Source organism: Epinephelus lanceolatus, chromosome 3 (genome assembly GCF_041903045.1).
Source record: "Epinephelus lanceolatus isolate andai-2023 chromosome 3, ASM4190304v1, whole genome shotgun sequence".
In the NCBI taxonomy this organism is placed as follows: Eukaryota; Metazoa; Chordata; class Actinopteri; order Perciformes; family Serranidae; genus Epinephelus; species Epinephelus lanceolatus.
In genome coordinates this window covers 20226098-20250330 of record NC_135736.1, presented here as the reverse complement: position 1 = coordinate 20250330, position 24233 = coordinate 20226098, and the positions used below count along the sequence as shown (strand labels likewise).

Below are 24233 nucleotides of genomic sequence, written 5' to 3'. Positions count from 1 at the left end.
AATCAGCAGGCTAGTGTGGATTTTTTTATTTTATTATTATGTTATAGCTTTTACATTTTTTTTGGACAATGCACATTTGTTTCCTCTGTATTTCATTGTATGTTTTCTTATTGTGCAAACAATCCTTTCTTAAAGCCTTCTCATTTGTTGGTTAACATTTCTTGGTTCAAGTTTCAGACCTTTTTGACAAAGTAAGCTTTGATAGAGTTGTGAGGACATCCCAGTGTCCCCGATGTAAATGACATCTATGAGGCCAGGTAAAATGATCTTAATATTATGTTTACTTTTCTGGCTGTGTCTTATCAGCTGCACTTTTCTGCTTTCTGTCGCTGCATTCTGACATATTTGCAGATCTTTTTCAGCTGGATGTTCAATCCTGGAACATCACTCCCTCACATTTGTAAAATGAAGACGACAGCTCAAACACACTCCTCTTTGCCGACTCTCGTGTTGGAAGAAATCTTGAGTGTGGTGTGAAGTGCAGTGCCTCCCGGAACCAGACATGTAGAGAGGATAAGCTGCTCTAAGGCCTGTCTCTCACCCGACCGGCAACAAAGATGCTCGGGCTGAGTTTATGTATATTGGTCTGACCATGGTAAGCTTGTGACATGAGCACTTCACAGCTCGCGAGGCTCCTGTCAGTCTTTTGGCAGCATCTTTGTGTGACTCCTACCAGGGGGAGGTGTCGCCGGTAGTAGCTTAGAGTGTCTGTTGTGGGTGACTTATGTGGATTTGCCTATCTTACGTTTGCTGGCCCCTGTAGCCATGGCAACACAAGCAGTCAGTGCTGTCACAACCGGAGCGAAGCTAAGAACCATCCATGGAAATGGACACACAAGGGTTAATCCTGTGTATGTGTGTGTGTGTGTGCCTCCAAAGCTCACCCATTGAAATGGTACATGACGGGGTTAATCCTCGCTCTGTGTGTGTGTGTGTGTGTGTGTGTGTGTGTGTGTGTGGGGTGATGGAGAGGAGGTGGGGGTGGGAGGTGTGTCAGGATAAGGATTGAAGGGCTTACACACACCGTCTCTTTCGCTCTCAGGCATAGGGCAGGCCTTATCTACAACCAGCACCCCAACCAGCGAATCACACACACATGCACACACAGTGCACACACACACAGCTGCCTAACCTTCACTTCACCAGCTAGCCTCATTTTCCAACTCACAGTCACACATTCACACCTAAAGCCATAAATCCATGTACAATAAGTGATTAAAGCTGGAGCGTGCGGTGGCTGAATAAACTCCCTAAAGTGCACTGTGTGATGTTTTCACAAAGCTTACACTTAAACCTACAAGTGCAACTTGTTTAATTCGCCTTTGTCAAAGTCACACAAAAAAAGAAAGAGGGGAAGAGGGTTGAACTTGTACAGAATTTCTCTGAGCATCAACAAACCAGGAGATAAATCCAGAAAAACAATAAGACATTTTCTTTCTCAGCTGCTTTGATTTGTTTGACCTCAGGGGGTTTTATTGCTGAATCAGCTATGAGGAAGACAACAAGGAAAAGGTCAGAAAGAGAGACTTACCTCCCTCAGTTTCAAGCTGGTCTGACATCGCCATTTTGCCACCCACACATGCACTTTCACATACTGATCTAACTCAAAGACTTGGTCTGTGTTTTCATGCCTCTCCCTTACTCTGATATCTCCCATGTCCAGACTGTCAGGCTCAGGGGCACAAGGAGGGGGGGAGAAGGATGCCTACAGTGTGTGTGTGTGTGTGTGTGTGTGTGTGTGTGTGTGTGTGTGTTTGTGGGTGTGGGTGTGTGCACGCGCCTGTGTGGTCCTGTGTGTGGGGGTGTGTGCACGCGCCTGTGTGTTCATGTGTGTGTGCTCTCATGCACGTGTCGCCTGTGTACGTGCAAATGTGTGCAGCCTGCCACTTCCACTCACTAGTCAACAGGAAACTGAGCGGCACACACATCTGCCAGAGTTCTGATAACAACCGTCCCGGTCGCCCTCCCTTCAACACCGTCTTTAACACTGATCTGGAGACAGCCTGCTGTTGCTATGAGCGTAGAAGCAGCCCTTATTACACTGACCCCAGCTTACAGATGACAGTGACATCAGGTCATTTTTGTTTTTTCCCAAAACAGGAATAAAAACAGAGCCCCTCCTGTTTTCATAGATTAGACCACAGTTATGCTACAGATACAGTTTCATGGCACCACTTCATAGTATTAAAGTCAGACATACTGTAAACACATCACTAGCACATATAGTCCCATTCTTTTGTATGGAGGCTAGTTAAGTGTCTCTGGGGCTCTTCTCAGTGGTCACTGTCTGCCAGATTTTGTACACTTGGCAGCTCAAGCGTTTTTACTCTCTTATTGGATCAGATGGAGGGACAAAGATCTATCTGTGTGATTCAGCTTTGATAAAAGATCCAAAGGACAAGCTGCCACTTCTTTTTCCTTTTTTCGGAGGAATAAGCACTAACAGGGAACATTGGCCAGCTTCAGATTAAAGTCTGCGAGTCAGAATCACTGACACTTATCTGCAGTGGTACTTCACGTCCTTTTTGTTGTTTAGTTTTTACTTCTACTTCACCATATTTCACAGACAATGTTGTACTTTTATACTCAAGCACATTTATCTGACATCTTTTACTGTTTAAGATTTTACAAATATTATTCAAAAATGCTATTTACACATTAAGTAATGGCCGGGAGACCCTGTGTCCTCACATGAGGACATCGCATTTTGGGTTTACTTGACCATATACTTCATTCTTCTTAATTTAGACCTGTTGTCCTCGTTAGTGGACACTTTTTTCTCCCATCTAGTGGCCCTTTCGTAGCCCTGAGAAGACGATAAAACTTGACTGTCTAGAGGAACTTAAAGTTGTAACAAGGTTTCTGTCAGTGAACATGCAGACGGATCATTTGCACAACCCACTAATCAATGTAAAAACAAGATGGCAGCCATCTCTGCCAAGTCAGTCTGCAGCTGATCCCGACACAAAAGTGGACAAGGTCCAAAACCTGATCACATTTTATGGTTACAACTTGTTTATTTAAGATTAATGCTGTTGGTAGTTTGATATGGAATACATGTGTGACTAATTTTAGCAACAGTTACAAGTTAATTAGGAAGTATTTGTCTGTGGACACTGGGACTTTATTATCGTCTCATTTGAGGACACTGGGACTTTGTAATTGTTGACAATGTTTAGATTTGTTAAACTTATCAGGTCCCACTGATTCTAAATAGCTAGGACAAATTAAAATAGCATACCAAACAAAAGTTCGGGTCTCAGGAGGATATGACGACATATCTGTGAGTAAATACAATTATGTCTACCATCAGAGATTGTTGTCACACTGTTTATGGTGGTATTCTGTTATTAGCTCTGGGTATACTGGGCCTCAGTGGACAATATTGCAAATGAATGAGCAGGACTTGAAGGTCCAGTGTGCAAGATTTAGGGATATGTAGGGGCATACAGCAGTGAGGATTGGACATTGCAACCAGCTGAAACTTTTCCCAGTTAGAATTCCTGCATTGTTTATGAGAATTACCGGGAGCTGAATTATCCGCAGAGGTCTCTTCATCTTCAAAACAAAAGGACACAATGATTAAAACCAGTAGCAGTTTCATGTTACAAATCATCGTTTTTCTGATCCTGCTTGTTGCAAACAGGCTTCTAATTACGGTGGCCAATGTGAAGACGCAAAAGGCCTTGTCTAGGGCCAGTGTTTGGTTTGTCCACGGTAAACATGGCGATCTCCATAAACAAGGACCTGCTCCCTATGTAGATAGAAATGGCTCATTCTCAGGTAACAAAAACACAATGACTCTTATCTTTATGTGATTATACACAAAAGAACATGTACTTATTGTAGTATATTTCATTTTGCCAATATATCCCCTAAATCCTGCACACTGGACCTTTAGGACTTTTCTTAATGATCCCTCATGAGGTTTAAGGACATAGTGACATATAAAAATTCAAGGAAGTGAAATAAACAAACAAACTTAGGAAGACTGGTAAACCCTTTTGTTCTTAGTGTAAAATAATGTTTAAAACGTAATAGTGCTTGGATTAATCCTGTAGTGTTCAATTAATCTGTTTCTTTCCTCCTCAAAACCAGAACAGCCTAATCTATAATGATACTCGTCACACTGGTGTACTGTCAAACAGTGTTGTAGTACCCGCTATTGGTCTCAAGACCACTTTTTGGTCTTGGGCGTATCTCAGATTCGACTGCATTTTTACTCAATCTCGTCTCGGTCTCAGACAAAGAGAACTTTGGGTTTTATTTCAAGACCGGTCAAGACCACAGCTGCAGGATTTCACTAAAGTGTTGAATAAAGATGGTGAAGTTGATTTCAGCTCCTTAGTGTTTGTTTGTGTCTGTTTGCTCGTAGAAAACAAAGGAAAATTACCAAACACAAAAGTCACCTCTGTGATGCCTTTTGATTATTTCATCAAGACATTTCTCACGGTTCACTTTCACATACACACACATACAGGTTATACAGCATGGCAGTGAAGGAGGACTCTTCATTTGTTTGCTGTGGCGGTTTTATGGGAATGTGAATTGTTCAGATCAATTTGAGGAGTGCCTATGTTTTTGTGTGTTCCACATTTTATCGTGAAGTGTGAGACTCACACTGGTCTGGTCTTGGTCATGACTTGGTCTCAGTTGAGGTGTGCTTGACCACAATGCTGCTGTCAAACATAAAGAACAAAGTGTAGGTACGTATATACCAACACATTGAGGTTAACCTTAAATTTAACATATTCTGGAGTGATATCTCCACAGTCAAAGAACATTTTTTTAAATAAAACATTTCAATTTGGTCGAAATCAAGGGAAATCCTACACCTGGCTTATACATAAGTACAATCAGGTAGGCAAACAGCACTGGTTGTCTACAGGTGACCTCAGCCTGCAAGCTTTGATTATCAAACAACCACTCCTCTACTTGCTTGTTTGACACGTTTTGTAATTAGGTCATTAAAATTAAAAGTTACGTCTACATACTCACAGTCTGAGATGACTGCTTTATGAGTGTATTGGATTTTTTTAAATGATTTTTGCTTGAATGTTCATTTGCCAAGATATTTCTTTTATCAATGAACATTTATTCTGCAGAAAATATACTATATAGCAATAAATATCAATATCATTACCCTGCATATACCATAGTATAGAATTTTCTCCCCATTCCTTAGTTAATAATAATAAAAAATAAATAATATCTAATAAGCACTCTTTTTTGCATGAGTAGTTTTTGAACTTTAAGCTGTAACAAAGTATTTTGACATTGTTGTACTGCTACTTTTATCTTGCGTATAAGAGACTTCTTCTACCACTTCTTATATTTCAGACAGAAAATTGTTATTGACTCAGCTCCTTTGCAAGAGCAAATTAAAGCAACTTCACATAAAAGACCAATAATCAAAGCTGTTATGAAAATGTTCTTTAGGAGTGAAACTGTGTGCAGATGAGTGATCATCATCCATTTGTTTTACAGTCACCATGCATCATTACAGGGGGCAGAAATTAGAGCTGACCTACAATCAGAGGTTGTCCTTTGACGGCAGCTCCCTCTTGTGGCTGCAGTGAGCCGGTGTGTTTGTTTTCATGCTGCCCTACAGTATTTTCTCACTCACTGGGTGAATTCCCTACTCAGGATTTTCTCTGGCAGGCGAACTCAGACTCACTGCAACAAGGGAACTTCAGCGGCGAGCGCGTCACATGTCAGTACAGGCCAATGGGTGAAGGGATTAAACCAGAGAAAAGGCTCTGTTGTGTGCTAGTTTGTCATTAATCTATATCATCTGTGTTTATAACAAAGTGTTTCCCAATAAAAGATCTGCACATACATATGAGAGCAACTTAAAGATCTGCATTAATACCCATCATCCTCAGTTTTTCCCTCACACTGGCATTTGGCAGGTGGCTTAGCCTTTAAGAGAGAGAAAGTGTGTGTATATGTGTGTGTGTGTGTGTGTGTGTCAGATGTGTGTGGCGGCGGCTGGTGTCAGCTGACAGCTGTGTGAAGGGAGATGACAGTGCCCTGATGCTGCGTTCTCTGTTCTCTGGGAGCCATTTTGTCTGTCTCTGATCTCAGAGTCAGGTCTGCCCCCCCACCCCCCCAGCCAATCACGTCACCGCTCAGCCTTGCAGAAAACATAGAAACACAGTCTGATCTCTCTCTCACTCTGTCTCACCCTCTCTCCCTCCCACCCACTCCTCCTGCGCTCCTACGGTGCTCATCTCCCACTTGCCTCTCTTTTCTTGGCTCTTCTGCTCTCTACCTCCACCCTCCCTCCTCCACCCCCCCCCCGTCACCTCTCCTCTCTCCTGTTTTCTCTTCCTTGCCACCCTCCCTGATCCTCCTCCTCCTCTTCCTCTCTCTTAATCCACATCTCTCCTCAGTATCTGCTCACTCCCTCTCTCTCTTCCCCTCCGTCACACCCTCCTCCTCCTCCTCCTCCTCCTCGTCCTCCTCCTCCTCCTCTTCAGGCTCTCTTGTTGTGCAACCCGTTTCTAAACAGCTCAGCCTTTGTGCGTTTTTGTCTGTTGCCATTTCAGCCGGGCTGCAGTCTTTACTCATTTTCCTCCAATCAGGGACACCATGTGACTCTCTGCATGAGAGGGCACAGTCCCTTCCCCCTTCTCTCCTCCCCTCCTCTCTCAGTCTCTCCCCTTCTTCCCTCCTTACCACCCCCCAACCCCCCCTTCCCTCCCCTCATCTAGCCAGCCAGCCAGCCAGGCAACATACGCTAGCAATCAGGGGAGTCAAAGAGAAAGAGGGAGTGAGGGGAGGGGGAGAAAAGGGGGAAGGATGAAGGTATATACACAGTGCATAGTGAAACACTGTGCAAAGGCTGGAGATAGGATAGAAGTGATGGAGGAGGGGGTGTAATGTCAGGTCTGGGTGGTTCAACACAGATTGACCACAAAGCACAAAACATCTGTAGCTGCACAGAGCGTACTGTATTGTAACTTCGTTCCCTCAATGTACTGCAGCCCTGAGCACGTCCTTACACACTCCACTCCACTGTTTATGTCACCCACATGTTGGGGCACATGCTGCGTGTGTGTATACGTCCACACACACACACACACATACGAACGAACACATGCACACAGACTCAGAGCCCACACAAGAAGGGGGAGGATCCCTCAGTGTTGAACACGGCTCTGGAATGTAAACAAGAGAGAAAGAGAAGGGGAACGACTACAGAGACACTTTGTAGTTTTACATTATGTTTTCTATAGTCATCTCTCTGGCCTCTCTAAGTGGTTTGAATGTACAACGCAAAGTAGAGAGGGATAACTTGGCATCAGTGTGCAAATTAACCAGCATCACTGTATAGGGTCAAGCTTTGGGTTCATCTGAAGTTGACACGAGTGAATGGAGGCGATTGTTCCATATTTGGAGGCAGTGTTTAACATTGGGTTTTAGTTGCGTCATGTTGTATAGGTGAAGCTGTGCTCGCCACACACATTGTTTCAGGCCTCCAGGTTTGCATGGTAGAATATAAATGAATGACTTGCTGGTGTATGCAAAAGTTTTAACATTCCCTGTGCTGCCTTTTGAAAGTTACAGACTCATTTAGACTCTTTACGTGGCATCAAATACGATTTGAAAAGCAGCTTTGCTCTCCTTTTTCTCCTGTGAGCTCAAAAGGAAAAACAGAAAAAAGGGAGAATCCCTAAAGCAGAAAAACTGAGGCGAAAAGAAAGGGGGAACACCAGAGAGAACAATACGGGAGTAAAAGTGGAGCGCACAAGAGTGCGGTCATAACGTCTTTTTGGAAATTTCCATGACCACGGTGATTAAGTATGCAATCTGACCGCAAGATAGCTAAGGCCCGGTTCTAAACAAACGCTCCCGCCTCTGCTGTGCAGGCTTGTTTAACGGCTGAGGTGGCAGCGTTTGCCTTCATAGCACGGGGCGCTGCGCAGAGATTGAAAACACACGCGCACACAGACACACACACACACTAAAACTCCTGTGTGCATGCAGTCACACTTAACACTGGTACGCCACGTTTCCCTGTGCCATTGTGTGTTCAAGACAAACTGTCATCCGGTGTGTCTAGAGGGTTTGTCCTTGCTGATACCTAATCCGTCTGGTTTGATCACAACACCAATGTCTCTCTCTCTCTTTGTCCACATTTCTACATCCGTCTGCTTCAATCATGTCTCGTTCCATCACCCATTCACCCATCTAAACACAACTGTAGAGGCCAGGATGAGTTGGCATTGTCTCTTAATTTGCTTTGCCTAAACTTTCCGTCTTTGAAATAATCCGTCAGCAACAGAGTTTCCAAACCGCAAGACATGGGACCAGTTAGTGTTTCCATCTTTCTAATGATTAAAGTCGAGGCTGGCAACAGGGAAATCTGATCCTGGATGCGTGGTTGGCTAAATTTCTGTATCCACATCCCGGCTGTTGGAGGGTTGACCACAGTGGCCACTGTGGCCTGGTGGTTCAGGAGAGAGGAGGCCACGTCAGGGTGATATAGCACCACACACACACACACACACACACACACACACACACACACACAACTCTATCATACTTACTCCCTCCTTTCCTGCTGTGTATTGTATGGCTGTAGGTTCTGACTACATTTATCATGATTATGAATACATTTTTAGCTATAGGGTTATATCTCATGTCCTACATGTCCTATCAGGAGTGCAACATAAATCGCTGTAACACTTAATATATTGCCTGAGGCTCGGCGGCGCTGGGTTTATTTCCAGACCTTGATTCCTCTTTTTCTTTCCTCCTCTGTCTGATTAAAGCCAATAAAATGTAGAAGAATTATCTGTTTGCTGTCAGGCACTCAGCACCCAAACACAACAGTTTAGGGACTGCGGTGAGTTCCTCAGCCTTCAACAGAAGTCGCACACCTCTCAATATGGTGGTCTAATATGACGGATATTACTCCCTGCAGGTTGCTCTCGGTGGCTGAGCTCCCAGAAGCCCCGGGGCTGTTACTCAACTTTAACCAATTTTATTAAAAATAGTGACAAGCAAAACCCTGACTGCGGAATTGTTTTGTTATCATGTTGTCGAAATGAAACCCAGGTCATCTGTCTGATTCCCAGCAGCGGGTCAAGAGAGGACAGACACGAGGGGCAGTAGATGTGATTGAAAGCAGCAGCAATAAACAAATGGTGATGCTATAGTGACTGGAACACGTGAGACAAGGTCAGAACGTCTCTGCCTTTCTACCTCTCACGAGTGCACTCGCTGACCCTCCGTGAACTCAGGAAGAAATGACTTCTAGGATGGAAAATAACAAGGCCATTATACAACGTCGAGGGCAGGAGTCTGCCACTTACAGCCAAACAAATGTGGTGATGCTGCATTTTCGTGTCTAAAACGGAACGAGAAGCGTCTGACTGTACCACCATCGCGCTCCTCATGCATCCTAAATGATATACTCCTGTGTGAGCTGTGAAACATCAAACATTCATTAATAGCTCATGTGGGAGGAGGTGCGGAATCAATCATTCAATCCTTTGATCTGAGCCGGTGACCTTTGCCCTTTAAATGTCACACTTTGATCTTTCTTTTTTCTCTTTTCTCTTCTGGTATCTGTGCATGAGAGGCCGTCAGCTTTTCACAGGACTTCCACTGTGGATAAGTGAGCGCAACATCTGTGTCAGCTTTAAAAGAAATCTGTTGTAAACGCGGGCCATCAGTCAGAAATCAGCAGCAGAAGCAACAAGAACAAAAACAAACTGGCGGAGAAGAAGAAGTAGCATTAGTGGTGCCATAGCAACAACTTCATGCCCAGATGTCTGTACTGCCAACGAGCATCTTTTCCCTCTTAATTTCCAAACTAAACAAACAGTAAGAAGCACTTTGTTGTCACACTGACGAGGGAAAAGTCAAAATGAAACAGACTACATGTTGATCCATCTGTTCTAGTATTTTCTTTGCTCTCCATCCTCTCAGCCATCACAGAGGGCGACCTCCCATGAGCCTTTGCAAACAGAGCCCCTGGGCCCCAGGGCACCTCTCTCCCTGCCCCAGTCACGCCACGCAGCAGCCACACTCGCCAACCAAAATACAACTACAACAACAACAACAACGACCAGAAAAAGTCAGCGGCTGGCAACAGCAGCAGCAGCGGCGGCAGTGGGGCTGTCGTTAACGGCAACCATCACCACGGCAGCTACTTACCGGGACACGCGCAGCCGCCCACGGACATCTTCTCACATGTCTGGTGTGAATCCGATCAGAATGATGGTGGTGGTTCTGTTATCCTCGCTCCTCTTCTCCTCTCTCTTCTCCTCTCTCCTCTTTCTCACCAGTCACTGCTGCCGCCACTGAGGCTGCTCACATGAGCGTCTGTTATCCCCACTGTTCACATACACACACAGACACACACACAGACACACACACAGACACACACACACACCACCAGGGAGCAAAGAGAGAGAGAGGGAGGGAGGGAGGGAGGGAGGGAGGGAGGAGAGAGTGACGACGAGGGAGGAAAAGAGAGAAAGAGGGGAAGAAGAGGTTAAAAAAAGAGCACAAAGGATCGGATTCTCTCAGTTGTAGCAGTACACTGTGAATCACACCGTGTACGTGTTTGTGAGTGTGTGTCTGTGTGTGTAAGTGTGTGTGTGTATGTGGGTGTGTGTGTGTTATAGAGTGAGAAGGATTCTGTTCCTGCCTCTGCTCTGCCCTCACCCTCATCAGCCCTGCAAATTACAGCTCAGGTGGGAGGAGAGAGGGAGAAAGAGAGGAAGAGAAAGGGAGGGAACGAGCGGCTGAGTGCTCGAGAGAGAGAGAGAGAGAGAGAGAGAGAGAGAGAGAGAGACAGAGAGAGAGAGACAGAGAGAGAGAGTGTGCGTAAATGTGTGTCTGTGTGTGTTCTAGAGCGAGGAAGGCACAGAGAGGGAGAGAGTGGACTGTCAAAGTGACCTGAGAGGCAGATTTGAGAGAATAACAACCATGTGATGTGGGTCCTTTTTTTTCTCCTTTAAATATGTAGAGGCTGTTTTTCACTGCTGCTGCTACAATGACACACACACATTTCAGCAACACAGACACACACACACACACACACACACACACACACACACGCAAACATATATGAACATGTGCAGAAGTGCACACACGGAGGTTTAAATGATCTTCAGGAGATCTGGCTGTATGTACATGTGTGCGTGCATGCGTGTGTGTGTGCCGCAGCCGTCTGAGTGGCTTGTTACCATCCAGCGAAGGTCTGCTACATGGCAGGGAGGGCAGGGGGAGGGAAAAGGGGGAGGAAAAGGGAGGAGGAAAGAGGAGGGGGGCGATTGACGTGCCTCGGCTCTCTCTCTCTCTCTCTCTCTCTCCCTCTCTCTCTGTCGTCTCCCTTTCTCGCCCATTCACTCTCTCGCTCCGTTAGTCTTTCTGTCTGCAGTGTGCCACACAGTGTTGCTCTCTCGCTTCACTCATCTTCCTGTCTACTGGGCCATTTATCTCTCCTGCCCCCCCCCCCCCCCCCCCCTTCCCCATCCCTCGCTGTCTCTCTTTTTTTCCTTATTACTCTTTCTTCCGTTCCACCTTTCCCTCCCACTGTCTCCATCGCGCTCTAATCTTTCCTCCATCACTATGTCATTTGTCTTTCTCTGTTAGATGCACAAGTTTCGTGTGTGTTTGAGAGACAGAGTCGCCAGCTGACGTGCTCCTTCTTTGCCATGTACATGGACACCGTAGTTAATACTGAGACCATCCCACATACATTGTCCTGCTGCTGGAAATACTAACTATAACTTACTGTAACACTGAAATGTGTATTGATCCACCGCTGGAAATAGTCCCCAATAAACACACTGTTTACACCTGTTTGAGTAACGTTTGCTCAAAGCTACAGTGTCCAGCTGTTTAAGGAAATGACCATTTATATATCCTTTATATTTTATCCTTTAAACCAGCGGTTCCCAACCTGGGGGACAGGAGCCTCGAAAAGAGATCGCAGATGATGAAGGAATGGTGCAACAATTTGGAAAATATGCTTACTTGGTTTCTTGATTGCTGAGAAATTGACAGAGGTGGGGTATTTGATTCACAAGACTTGACCCAAGTCAGACTCAAGTCGCACATTTGAGGACTCAACTTGACTTTAACTTGGTATTCATGATTTGAGACTTGACATAGACTTGAGACAGATGACTTGAAAGGACTTCTTATATTAAATATTTGCATTTCTCTAGATGTTGAGAGGTTACATTTTGTTCTTCAGTCATGATTGTCATTATTTCTAGTGCAATGTACACAAACCTGGCAATCTACCAGGACAAAGCAGACCAGGAGAGGCCAATGCACGAGTCAGCAATCATGGAGGGAGCTGGTCCAAAAATAACAAAATTTGGATTCAGGGATAATGTTGTCGACAGTGATTAAAAAAAAAGAAACAAAGCAGAACAAAAATCAGTTTTCACTTCTGTTTTCACTTTGGACTTGATTCGCATGACAGTAACTTGGGACTTGCTTGAGACTTGAAGACTAAGACTTGAGACGTGTTTGTGACTTGCACGTGACTTACGCCTCGTTTCCACCGAGCAGTACGTTCAGTTCAGTTTGGTACGCTTTTTTTCCGTATCCACTGTGAAAAGTGGAAATTTAAGAGTACTGTTTGCAGTTGAAACGCTAGGGTCTAGGTACCATGTCTGAAGGGTTACTTTTGGTTCCAAAGATACCATACCGAAACTGTTTGGTGGAAACAGGGCTTTACTCCCACCTCTGGAAAACTGATACCACTCAATGAGGCCAGCACTTGGTTAGCTTAGCTTTGGAAGCTCCGGGAGTAAATAGTTTGGCACATAACGCCTCTTTAACCACATGTTGTTTTTACCCTTTTTTGTGGTGCTGGTAGCTGGATTTTGTTACCTTTGGGCCAGGCAAGCTGTTTCCCCGTGTTTCCAGTCGCTGAGCTAAGCTAAGCTAACCAGCTGCTGGCTGTCGCTTCATATTTAACATGCAGACGTTAACTAATTCAGCTACGCAAAATTCTGTTCATTTTTCAGACAACTCCACACGCTGTTTTCTCGTGAAATACTGGATCATTTCAATCCTTCAGCCTTCCAAAATGTTTCAAATAAAACAATCTGGACAGGGAATTCAGTCTTAACCCATATCCTACTGTATTACACCTATGACAAGGGGTCACACGTAGACACTGCCTCATTTTAAGGGCAGAGAGACAAGTCAGAAAGGTTGCTGACCTCTGCTTCAAACAATACACACAGTATCAAACACTGCTTTTCCAGAGACTGTCAAATCTTCAAACCATTTCAAAGGTCATGACCTCAACTAAGCCCACAGCACACCTCAAGAGACTACATACATACACATCACAATACATACACACACACACACAGCTAAGACAGAAAGCTAAATGAAGGCTCTTATACAGAGAGACACTCTGTGCTGTTTCCCTCCAAAATGACATCACAGAGTTTCGTTGAATCAGGTTCTCTCTTTACATGCAACAAGGAACACAAGACTGCACAGATCGCCTCCTCCACATATTTCTACTTCCCTTTTTTAAGACACTTGCTCTTTGTCTCCCTCCCTCTCTTCCTCACCCTCTGTCTCATTAGGCAGTATCTCATTTTGAGGAGGAGAGTGTTAAGCCAATCAGAGAGGGGAAGAAAGAGCAGAGGAAGGAGGGAGACGGAGAGAGGAGAGAGACGGAGAGGTTGCAGGAGGAAGAGGGCAGAGATGAAGAGAGAGAGAGAGAGAGCGAGAGAGAGAGAGAGAGAGAGAGAGAGAGAGAGAGAGAGCGAGAAGGAGGAAAAGAGAGGGCGATGGATGGATGGATGGATGGATGGATGGAGGGGGGAGGAGGGGAGGGAGGGAGGGAAGGAGGGAGGGAGGGAGAAAGAGAGAATAAATAGCTCTGGCGCACTCGTCCCCCATTACCCCGGGAGGGCACTGTCGCCATGGCAATGTGGCAGAAAAAGGATAGCACAAGCATGATGAGCCTCTACACACACACACACACACACACACACATTTACAAATGAAAACTGTGATTCACACATATATCTGCCCACATTAACAGTTTCATACAGACAGTTTTGACAAGTTCATACTTTCAAGCGGATGTGTGCACAAAGCACGCTGTCTTACACCTTACCATAATTATTTATACACACACACGCACACGCACACACACACACACACACACACACACACACACACGTCAACAGTTAGTCAAAGCCCACATAACACAGATAAATAACTGAAACAAAGGAAGCTGCGGAGGCCATGGGATGAAAGACAGACAGTACAAACAAATAAGAAGGTGAAGGAAATGACAAAGGACAACAGGAAAGCAATTTCTGGAGTGAATCAAGTCTCACAGCTTCCTACTTCTTCCCTCCTAAAATGTTTCCTCAGTGCTTTCTTTTGACTTTCCTTGATTCATGTCTGTATTTATCATATTGTTTAACCTGACTGACTTTTTTTTTTAGCTTGATTTGGGGGCAGCGCAAGTTGTAAACACAACTCCGACATGTTATATTACCTTATAAAGTTGTTAGGGGTAACGTGTTAACAAATGGCTGCTTAGTTACACTTCCAGCAGACAGCAACATAATTTTGGAGTCAAAGTGCCATATTTACTCTTTGTTTTAGCTCTGTTTTGGTCTCCACCATCTGAGGGAAATAGTTCTCCCTTTGGCTGCTAAATAGAGGGTCCCAGGGATGATATTTTTCTGCGGAAGTTAGCTTCACCCCAGTTCCCTCATCAAAAAGCCTGTGGGATTGTTCCATTGGATTATGGACTATTGCAGAAAATAAGCTCTGCAGCAAACAAACATTTCTGATACTTACATGTTTTGTTTAGCAAGATAATCTTCACAAATAAACACAACTTTTATGACTTTTGAAGCCTAAATTTAATCAGCAGAAGTAAAAAACTAACATTGGGTTATAAAGGAACTACATTATGGTCAAATGATTTAACATCCCCACCACGATGATGCTGTAAAGCCGTGTTCAATGTGATGACGTTCTGTAGTCTCAATTAGCCACTTGTTAGCAACTGCCTTTTTAAAGACACATAAAAGCTTTAGAATTCATGAGCAGGGTATTTACTGATGTCTCTTATGTTGTAGAACAAAACGTGAAGGTCTCTTAAGCTTGTATTAACCACACAACTTATTTCAGGTATCTAACCAAAAACCCATTCAAAAACCCATTGACTGGGGGCGTCGGTGGCGTAGTGGATGGTGCCGGCACCCCATGTATAGAGGTGATGTCTCGTTGTATCGGTTGCGTGTTCGACTCTTGCTTGCAACCCTTTGCTGCGTGTCGTCCCCCCACTCTCTCTTTCTCCCCCATTTCTCACACTGTCCTGTCCATTAAAGGCAAAACAGCCAAAAAAAAAAATCTTTTAAAAAAAACAAACAAGAAAAAACATTGACTTTGAGACAAGGGAACTGGGAATGCAATGGTTTTAGAGCTCATTCTTGAGGCACTCTATGCTCTACGATGTTCACCAGCTAGATGCTAAATATGTCTGTCTGCTGTTTGATGCTGGGCAGGTAGTGCACAGTGGGTTTTTAGACATTTTTCACTGAAAAAAACACCTGATGCTTGAAATAATGTTTCATAAGAATGGTGAGAGTGAATCTAAACAGTTAGTTGTAGGCAAGAGGCAACCTCCAGAGCTGAAAAATAAAGCCAGCACAAAAGTACCAAAAACTGCGGTTCATTGAACAGCCTCTTGAGACTGGCTCCAGACGCATTTCCCACAGACCCTCATGTTAAAATACCCAACAAATGGAGTGTACGATTCATAACTAAGAATCACTGTGTTGTTGTTACCTTAGAACTGGCTGTACGTATCTGCATACAGAGCGGACCCTCTTCCACGGAGTCTGCCATGTTGTTTCTACAGTAGCCCAGAACAAACAAACCAAACACTGCCTCTAGGTAGGGCCATTCACTCTTTGCATTTTCACGTTTTCATGTTTTCATGTTTTCATGTTGGGCACCACAGTTCTCCTACACACTTGGCACACGGTAGAAGTTTCAGTTGGTTGCAGTCTGCACAAGATGCCACTAAATCCTACACTCTAGACCTTTAAGGCTTAATGTTACACACAATAAAAGGCATGGCCGCTCTGAGTGGCAAGCTGTCCTCTATGCACATGAGTTAGATCCACCTCTTGCTCCTCCACAGCTCCACCCTCTGGTCCAAATACGGTCAGTTCTGGCTCCAAAAATCCAAGCTGGTGACGGCCGAAATGCCAAACTCAAGGCTCTAAGATGCGAGTCTACAAACCAATGGGTGTCATCATGGTGTCTATAGTTACAGGTAATGATAACATAACAATGAGCTTAAAGATGCTAAACATAGTCTAGAGTCTCATGGTGGTGATAGAGGAAAAGACAAGACATCATCAAAGTCAATGGGATACGTCCTCCAGGGTTCATCACCATCTCTAACAAATGTCATGGGAATCCACCCAACATTTGCTGATTTATCTCACTCTGGACCAAAGCAGTGTACCAACCACAAAACACCATAGGGCCACTCTGCTAGAGTGTTGTGTGCCAAGTGTGTTTCAGATTTTGATTTGGTCAGATTTATCCTATCTAGTCAATCCAAGGTAAATAGCAGCCTTTGCTAGACCCCCATGATCTCTCTGTGACCCCTGTGACCTCTGACAACTATGTGCTTTGGCTCCTGGCAGGTTCAGTTTGTTCGCAGCTGCAGAGACAAAGTTCAGCTCTCAGGTCATTAATGATGAAGGATTTCTACTTTGGCAACAAACTAACCATGCCCGCTACGAAACAACAGGCTTGTTTCAATAATGAAACTTCAATAATGTAAGATACAGCAAATTAGGGACTAGTGGAGAAACACTACTGAAAAATGTCGCCCTGCAGAGTAAAACAAATCACCTAAAGTCAGTAGACTGAAGTTAAAAATGTCTTTGGCGTCGCTCTCGTGCCTTTGTTGCGGCACACACTTATCTTGAGAAGTTGTTTGGATGGCAAATGTGGTGGTTAATTAGCTTGAGAAATCTTGTGTGCATCCAGCCTGAGGGCAAAGCAGAGAATGAAAGAGGCTGTTCTGAGACAGCCAGCCCTCTGTAAACTCTTATGTAAGGCAGAATCTGCATCCTGTTTCTCTCGGCTACATTATTGATGCAGGCTTCTGTTACCACGCTGAGTGTGTTTGTGTGCGTACGTGCCCGTGATCGTGTACACCTGTAAGTCGCTACCTCTTGCTGAACGGTCTCTCACCTCTGCTGCTCTGTAGAAAGGGTGGTCTCCTCCAGCTGAGGTCTTGTCACTTTCTCTCCTCTCCTTTCCACCTCTCTGCATGCTCTCTTGCTCTTTCTTCACCTCCTTTCTTTTCCCTGCTTGTATTAATGCAAGTCCCCTTCCTCCTCCTCCTTCTCCTCTTTCTCTCTCAGGCCTTCATTTCTCACTAACAGATGTTCTCGGCACCATGTGGGAGGGCATTCCTCTTCTCTGCTCTGAAAGCGTAAGAAAAAGAAGACTTACTTCAAGTGAAGAAAAATCAAACAAGTACAACAGCAACACAACTCCCCAACAGTCTCATGGACATGCTCGTGTGTCCCGCTTCACCCTGCAGAGATGGTGTCAAGTTAAAGATCAGAGTGCTTTTGCCTTTTTATAACACGCTGCCCCCAGCGTTACACAATATCCGAAAGGTCAAAGAAGTGCATGCATATACGCGCACGCAAACATTGCATGACTGAGCAGGCAAGACGACTGGGAGTCATATAGAAAAACACTCACACATATGCACGCAGTAGCAGCGAGTGTGAGGGAGGCAGAGGGAGAAAAGCATATACCTGACTCCTCAGACCTCATGGGTTCTTTAAAAATTCAAACATGCCAAAAGAGCACCGTGGGAGTCCTCCTGCAGGTCAAGAGTGAGGGAGGGATGAGAGGCAGAGGGGAGGAGGGGAGTGATTCAGAGAGAGAGAGGAGTGAGAGGCATGAAAGAAAAATAAGAGAGAAAGATGTTTTTATTTCTTTACTCTTCTTCCTTTCCCCCCCTCGAGAATGAGAGTAAAGTCTGGCACTCTGTAGCGCTTAAGGGAATTAGGAAAAATGTCTGTTTATGAGTGAACGAGTGCGTTTTACATTTCCAACCAAAAACAGCCTGGAAAAAAGGGGACAGTAGATGGAGAGTGGGTTAAATGAGTGTGTGTGTCTGAGTGTGTGGGGCCATGTACTGACATGGTGGCTGGATGCTGCAGTAAGGTGACCCACTTACACAGAACTCCCCCCCTCTCCTGAACACCCACACACTTACACATGCCTCTGCACGCTCCTGAACACACTCACACCTCACCCGCTGGAGACTGGAGGATGCTTTGGCCCCATTTCAGACAGTAATGTGTTTCAAGAGTTGTGGGAGACGAGGCGGGAGGTGGTGTGTGAGTGCGGCGGGGGTGAAGAGAGATGTAGCAACAGTACAGAAGAAGATGTGGGATTAAGGGATAAAGCAAAGGACACACACACAAAAGACCAGATAGAGGTCACTGAGCAGATGTACTGTAGGTAAGACGTATATAGAACCAGGTGGCCTTGTGCATCAAAATAAATGAGCGGGGAATATGTGGTACCTTGTTAAAGTGTGCGTCTGTGCGCATATTTCACTCCCCAAATAATCTAGTACAGCCATTGACTCTGTGTACCACCATGACATTCAACAGAAAGGTCAACTCCTCGCTGGTATGCAGGAGATAACAGGCCAGACACATCCGTAGTCCTCCACAGACAAACAGCGAGGTGATACAAGATAACGCCACACAAATGAAGAGGTGATGAACCTGAGTTCATTATGCACCCAGTTCATTCAGGTATGAATATCTGATTGGCATCCATTGCAGATAGGTTGCTCGTTGGGAGCAATCAGCTCACTGGGAATTAACTCATTCACAACTTTGGAGGGCTAATCGGAAAGAGAGCAAAGAGTGAAGTCAATGGGAGATGTGTAATATTGCCATCTAGTGGAGACAATAGACCACAACAGATTTATCTACATCATTACCACTTAACCAACAAGGAGCTACAGTAAAGAGGGAATTTGAAAATATATTAAAGTCTACACAGGAAGGCAACACAGGCACTCCAGAAATATATAAATGAGGGAGGAAGCTGTTATTACAGTGGCTGAATCATTAAACGAGCCAACATGTTTTGACTACTGTAGGTCTTTATCGGGGCTTTTCAAAAACAGAGGACAATGGTGGGGCCTCACCTATACAGTAGCAGGAACCAATGGGAGGCAATCACATGACTGAGATATAAATATGACAGGTGAAACAAATTAAAAACACAAAACAATGTGAGATGAGAATACACAGAGAAGAATAATGTCATGTCCATGTGTAGAAGTTTTTTTTCTACGTAAGCCATACTAAGAGACACCTAAGGGACCGCCTCGCCTCCCATATATTTAAGTCTGTCATCACGCAGTATCTCTTAATTGCTGTACATCGTGACAACAGCATGACAGCAGAGTACACACACACACACACACACACACACACAAAGAAATGAAAACAAGCATGAAGCATGACAGGTCCACTACACATTGCGACCTTCTGCTCTGAGATGTGCACAACAACTGTCAACTACAACTATAACTTTGTCTTCTGGTGGGTTTCCCCTGACAGGCCTTCACAGTAAATACTCTTATGTGACAGCTCTCCTTAAACATGCTGCTCCTGGGACATTTCAACAACAGTTCAGACCCTTAACTAGTGAAGTAAATAGTTAAAGTAGTGATACCACATTGTAGACATGCTCTGTAACTCACAAGTGAAAGTCCTGCATTCAAAAAAGTCAAATGACAAAATATACTTAAGGTATAAAACATAGGCACAGATATCAGGGGGAAGCAGGGGACACTTTCCCCTAAACATCAAGAACATGTGCATTTAAGAAGAAGCAATATGCATGGTTGAAGGAAGTAAGTATGATGACATTTCCACCATAAACTGATGCAGAAAAGGCACAAACCGGTGCATAAAAATTCACCAGAACACAGGAAATGAAGTGTTTGACACTCAAAATGTCTTGGAGGAGAAACCCCAGACCCACCACTTAACAAATGTCCCACCAAATAATGAAAAAAACTACGCTCTTGGTATTAAAGTACAAGTACTCATCATGCAAAATGGTCCATTTCAGCATAATGTATGTTATTGGATTTAATTATTTATGCATTAATGTGTTCATCACCTCCGTGTTGCAGCTGGTAAAGGTGGAGCTAATTTGATTACTTTACATACTGCTGGGTAGCTTGTAGATTAATAAAGTTTTAATTTGTCTTTAATTTATACTAATACAATATCCTGAGGTTTCTCCCATTTTTTCCCCAATTAAAGGGTTTTTTGGGGGAGTTTTCCCTATCCGCTGTGAGGGTCCAAAGGACAGAGGGATGTCGTATACTGTAAAGCCCTCTGAGGCAAATTGTGATTTGTGATATTGGGCTTTATAAATAAAACTGAAATTGAAACTGAAATATAATTTACTTGTTGATTAGATGCAGTTTTATCAACCAGAATCTGCACAGTAACTGGTAACTAAACTAAAGTCAATCAAATAAGTATTGGAGAGTTGAACATTTCCCTCTGAAATCTAGTGAAGTTGACGTATAAAGTAGCAAAAAGTTTAACATAATCTAGAAGTACCTCAAAATTTTACTTAAGTGCAAAATTTGAGTAAAGGCATTTAGTTACTTTCCAACACTGTTGAACAAAACATCCACGTACAGCACTGCTACACGCTCACACTGGGTTGAGGTTAGTCATATTTCTAAATAAATTGCAGAAAATGGCAGGTGTGAAAGAAAACAAAAATTAAATTTCATCCAAAAATGGCTGCATCATGGGAGTGCATCCCACTTAAAAGAGTTAAGATTGTTCACATTATGGCTCCTCTCTCAGGGTGACAGAAGAGCCAGAGTTTCTAAGCTTGGACCCAAAGAGTCAGGATCTCTCTGTGGAGTTCTGCAGTTCCCTAAAACTGAGACCAGACTGGGACCTTTTTGTTTTTACAAAATTCTGACTCAATGGAAGTGCACCAAATTGTCAGAAGGGCTTTTAGAATGAGTCAGATATTTTAGAAAATACATTTTTTCACTTTCTTGCTAAGAGTTAGATAAGGAGATTCATACCACTATTGTATCTGTCTGATTAATGTGAAGCGGGAGCCAGCAGTCAGTTAGTTTAGCTGAGCATAAAGACCATAAACAGGGGTAAAAATCTAGCCTGGCTCTGTCTGAATGAACAAAATCTACCTACCAGCATCTGTAAAACTCAAGCGAGTGATAATGTGTGAAATAATGGCTTTTAGAAGTACTGGTAGCAGATTTTGTGACATTTGGACAGAGCCAGGCTCGCTGTTTCTACAGGGACCAGAGGGAACAATCATCAAATAAAGGAGGATTTAAATGGAGATATTTTTTGTGCTAGATTTTATTTCACACCATCAGAAGTTTTAAGAGCTACTGCTCAGCCTCGCCTGGTTAAGGTGTGGCTGGAGGTGTCGTGTGAGGTGAAAAACACGATGTCAGTTGGTCAGAGTGGACTGGTACGACCAGATTCATTAAAAGACAAACACTCCAGCTCCTGTACAAGTGATTAACAGTATGGTGGAACAACCTCAACATCACCGCACAATTGGAAACAGGGTAGTGTAATGGGTACTACAGTACGTGATGAGAGGAAAACACTTGGCTGCCGTACTGAATATGTAAATGTAATCAACCATCCACAGACCATCATATGATCTGTCAGTGGAGCATGAGCTTTGAGGCTGCTGTGGGTCTTCATCAATGGAAACCACAGGGGAATGTACTGCTTTAGACAGCCGTGGTTATTATTCAGACATTTAGAATAAGTATTCATCATATATCAGGTAGCACAGTGTGGAGCAGTGCAGGATGAAGTGGAAACAAAAAGGAGATTTATAAGGAAATAGCACTGGTTCTGATTCATGTGACTGCGAATACAAGGCCTCAGCATGACGGTAAGTCATGTGAACACCAGCGATTCAAATGTATTCAATCATAATGATTTAGTGCGCAGGACGAATGCTTTCTGAGGCCTGAACATTTTAATTAATGCAAAGACTTTAAACCCGGACTGCTGTAGGAGCCATTTGAAGCGAAACGGGGCGGTAACACTGTTGTTAGGCCCTGACAGCAAAGCCACGTCAAGGTGGAGGGTGTGTACACACATTAATCAGCAGAGTCAACACATCAATATTGCACTGTCTGAACATGCAGATAATCTGAGTTTGTTCTGGTGATGAGGCAGGCCACAGGAAGCAGATCCACTCTTTGCTTTGCTATATGACACCACTCCACGCATTGATTCTACTAATGCTACTTATTATTATGTCTACCGTGCTTTGATACTGATGTTGGATGCACTGATGATTCCAGGATGTTCTCAGCGATTACAACATGGAAAATAACAGAGCACTTGGGGTGAATTTAACAGCTTTACAGAGTGGTCTTTCCAATTTCAGGACAACTCCCAGTTACACTATTAGCGCTCTCTCTATTAAAGCCTCCAGTCATAAAGGGGAAAAACAGATCCAAACTAAGCATTAATTTTACAATGTGCGAGGCAGCCTGGGCAGTATGAACATACTAATTTTGCTGAGATGCTTCATTTTTAATGAATAAAAACACATAAATAACATGATGCCTTTGGCCTACTGCTTTTAACTGCCTCTGCTTTATTAATTGGTGACTGTTTTAAATCACAGGGTGGAGACACAGGGTTATATGACTTGAGTCATATAACTTGGACTCAGGTTAGACTTGAGTCACACATTTAATGACTTGAGACTCGACATAATCTGTAACACCAATAACTCGTGACTTCACTTGATATTTGATATCTTCATCGAAGCTCAAAGATGAAAAAGTATGTTTTTAAAAAAGTGTGCCATGAATCAATTAATTTCTCTTTATTTCCTGAGTCAACTAATGTTAACGTTATTCATTCCCAGCAAGTCAACATTTAATTCCCCAGACAGACAGACAGATATACAGACAGACAGACAGATAGACAGATAGACAGACAGACAGATAGATAGATAGATAGATAGTCACCCCGTGTCAGTGTGGGTTTTCTCTGGGTACTCCAGCTTCCTCCCACAGTCCAAAGACATGCAGGTTAATTGGTGACTCTAAATTGCCTGTAGGTGTGAATGTGAGTGTGAATGGTTGTCTGGCTCTATGTGTCAGCCCTGTGATAGTCTGGCAACCTGTCCACAGTGTACCCTGCCTCTTGCCCAATGTCAGCTGGGATAGGCTCCTGCACAAAAACTATATGGTGGTGAACAAAAAACTAGTTGTAGGCCAAAACTACAGATGGAGATGAAACAACTTCCAACAACTTGTTTAAACAAATATAAACAAATTTTAAACAGTGCTGATGAGTTTAGTACATATTTATTACTCTGTTTCCTGTCTTTTTTCATATGTATATGTTTTTTATATTGTATTTATTATATCGTATGTGTTTGGTATGCTATGGACCTTTCTCTGTGTCCTTAATGAAGTCATTATTATTATTATTATTATTATTATTATTGTTATTAAAATAGAATTACATTTGATGGAGAGCGCATTGCAAATGCAAGATTAGGACTTGGGACTTCACTTGTCTCTGAATCAAGATATAAGCGCAAATACTTCAGACTTGTGACTCGCAAAAAATGACTTGGTCCCACCTCTGGTATTTAGGGTCTTTGCTGCCGCCTGTCGGGTATCTGTCATATTGGCACTTGGACGCAAGATGTCGCTTTTGAGTAATAAATAAATTAAAAAAAAATGTTTTAAAAAAAGTGTATTAAATGTTCTCTTTGCAATAATTCTGATTTATAGGCTATGACTAAATTGACGCCATTAATGTGACGTGAAAGCAGCTCAAACGTTAGTTACATGAGGTATTTGTAACAGATGTGAACAGTAGTCCCCTTTATCAGACTACTGATATTATCCACCCAATTTAACAATTACTTTACACAGAAGCAAAGTTAACCTATTACTTTCTTAGTCTTTAAAGCAAAATAAAACCTGTAGTTCGTTTTTAAGCGGAAACTAATTGATAATCAATGAAGAACCTACCAGAAACATACAGCTGACCTTGGGTCTGTTCTCTACCCTGCTCCTGGCTCTCAGTTATGGACTAGATGGCGTCAATCTGATCCCAGGTCGGTTCTCTTTT

The 24233-nt window shown here is 43.5% G+C and overlaps 1 protein-coding gene across 2 annotated transcripts in view; it reads right to left on the bottom strand.

Moving 5' to 3' along the window:
• ldb1b (LIM-domain binding 1b) overlaps positions 1-17597 on the bottom strand; it is a 33523-nt gene extending 15926 nt beyond the window's left edge. The window contains exons 1-2 of one of the 2 annotated variants that reach the window (XM_033623222.2): positions 17245-17597; positions 10171-10350 (exon numbers count right to left, since the gene is read on the bottom strand). In XM_033623222.2, coding sequence (XP_033479113.2) covers positions 10171-10198 — 28 coding nt within the window. In that variant the 5' untranslated portion in view covers positions 10199-10350; positions 17245-17597. Of the gene's footprint in view, positions 1-1531; positions 1679-10170; positions 10351-17244 lie in introns of those variants that run through there. The other variant, XM_033623221.2, reaches the window with a different exon arrangement.
• Between the last annotated feature and the right edge of the window lie 6636 nt (positions 17598-24233).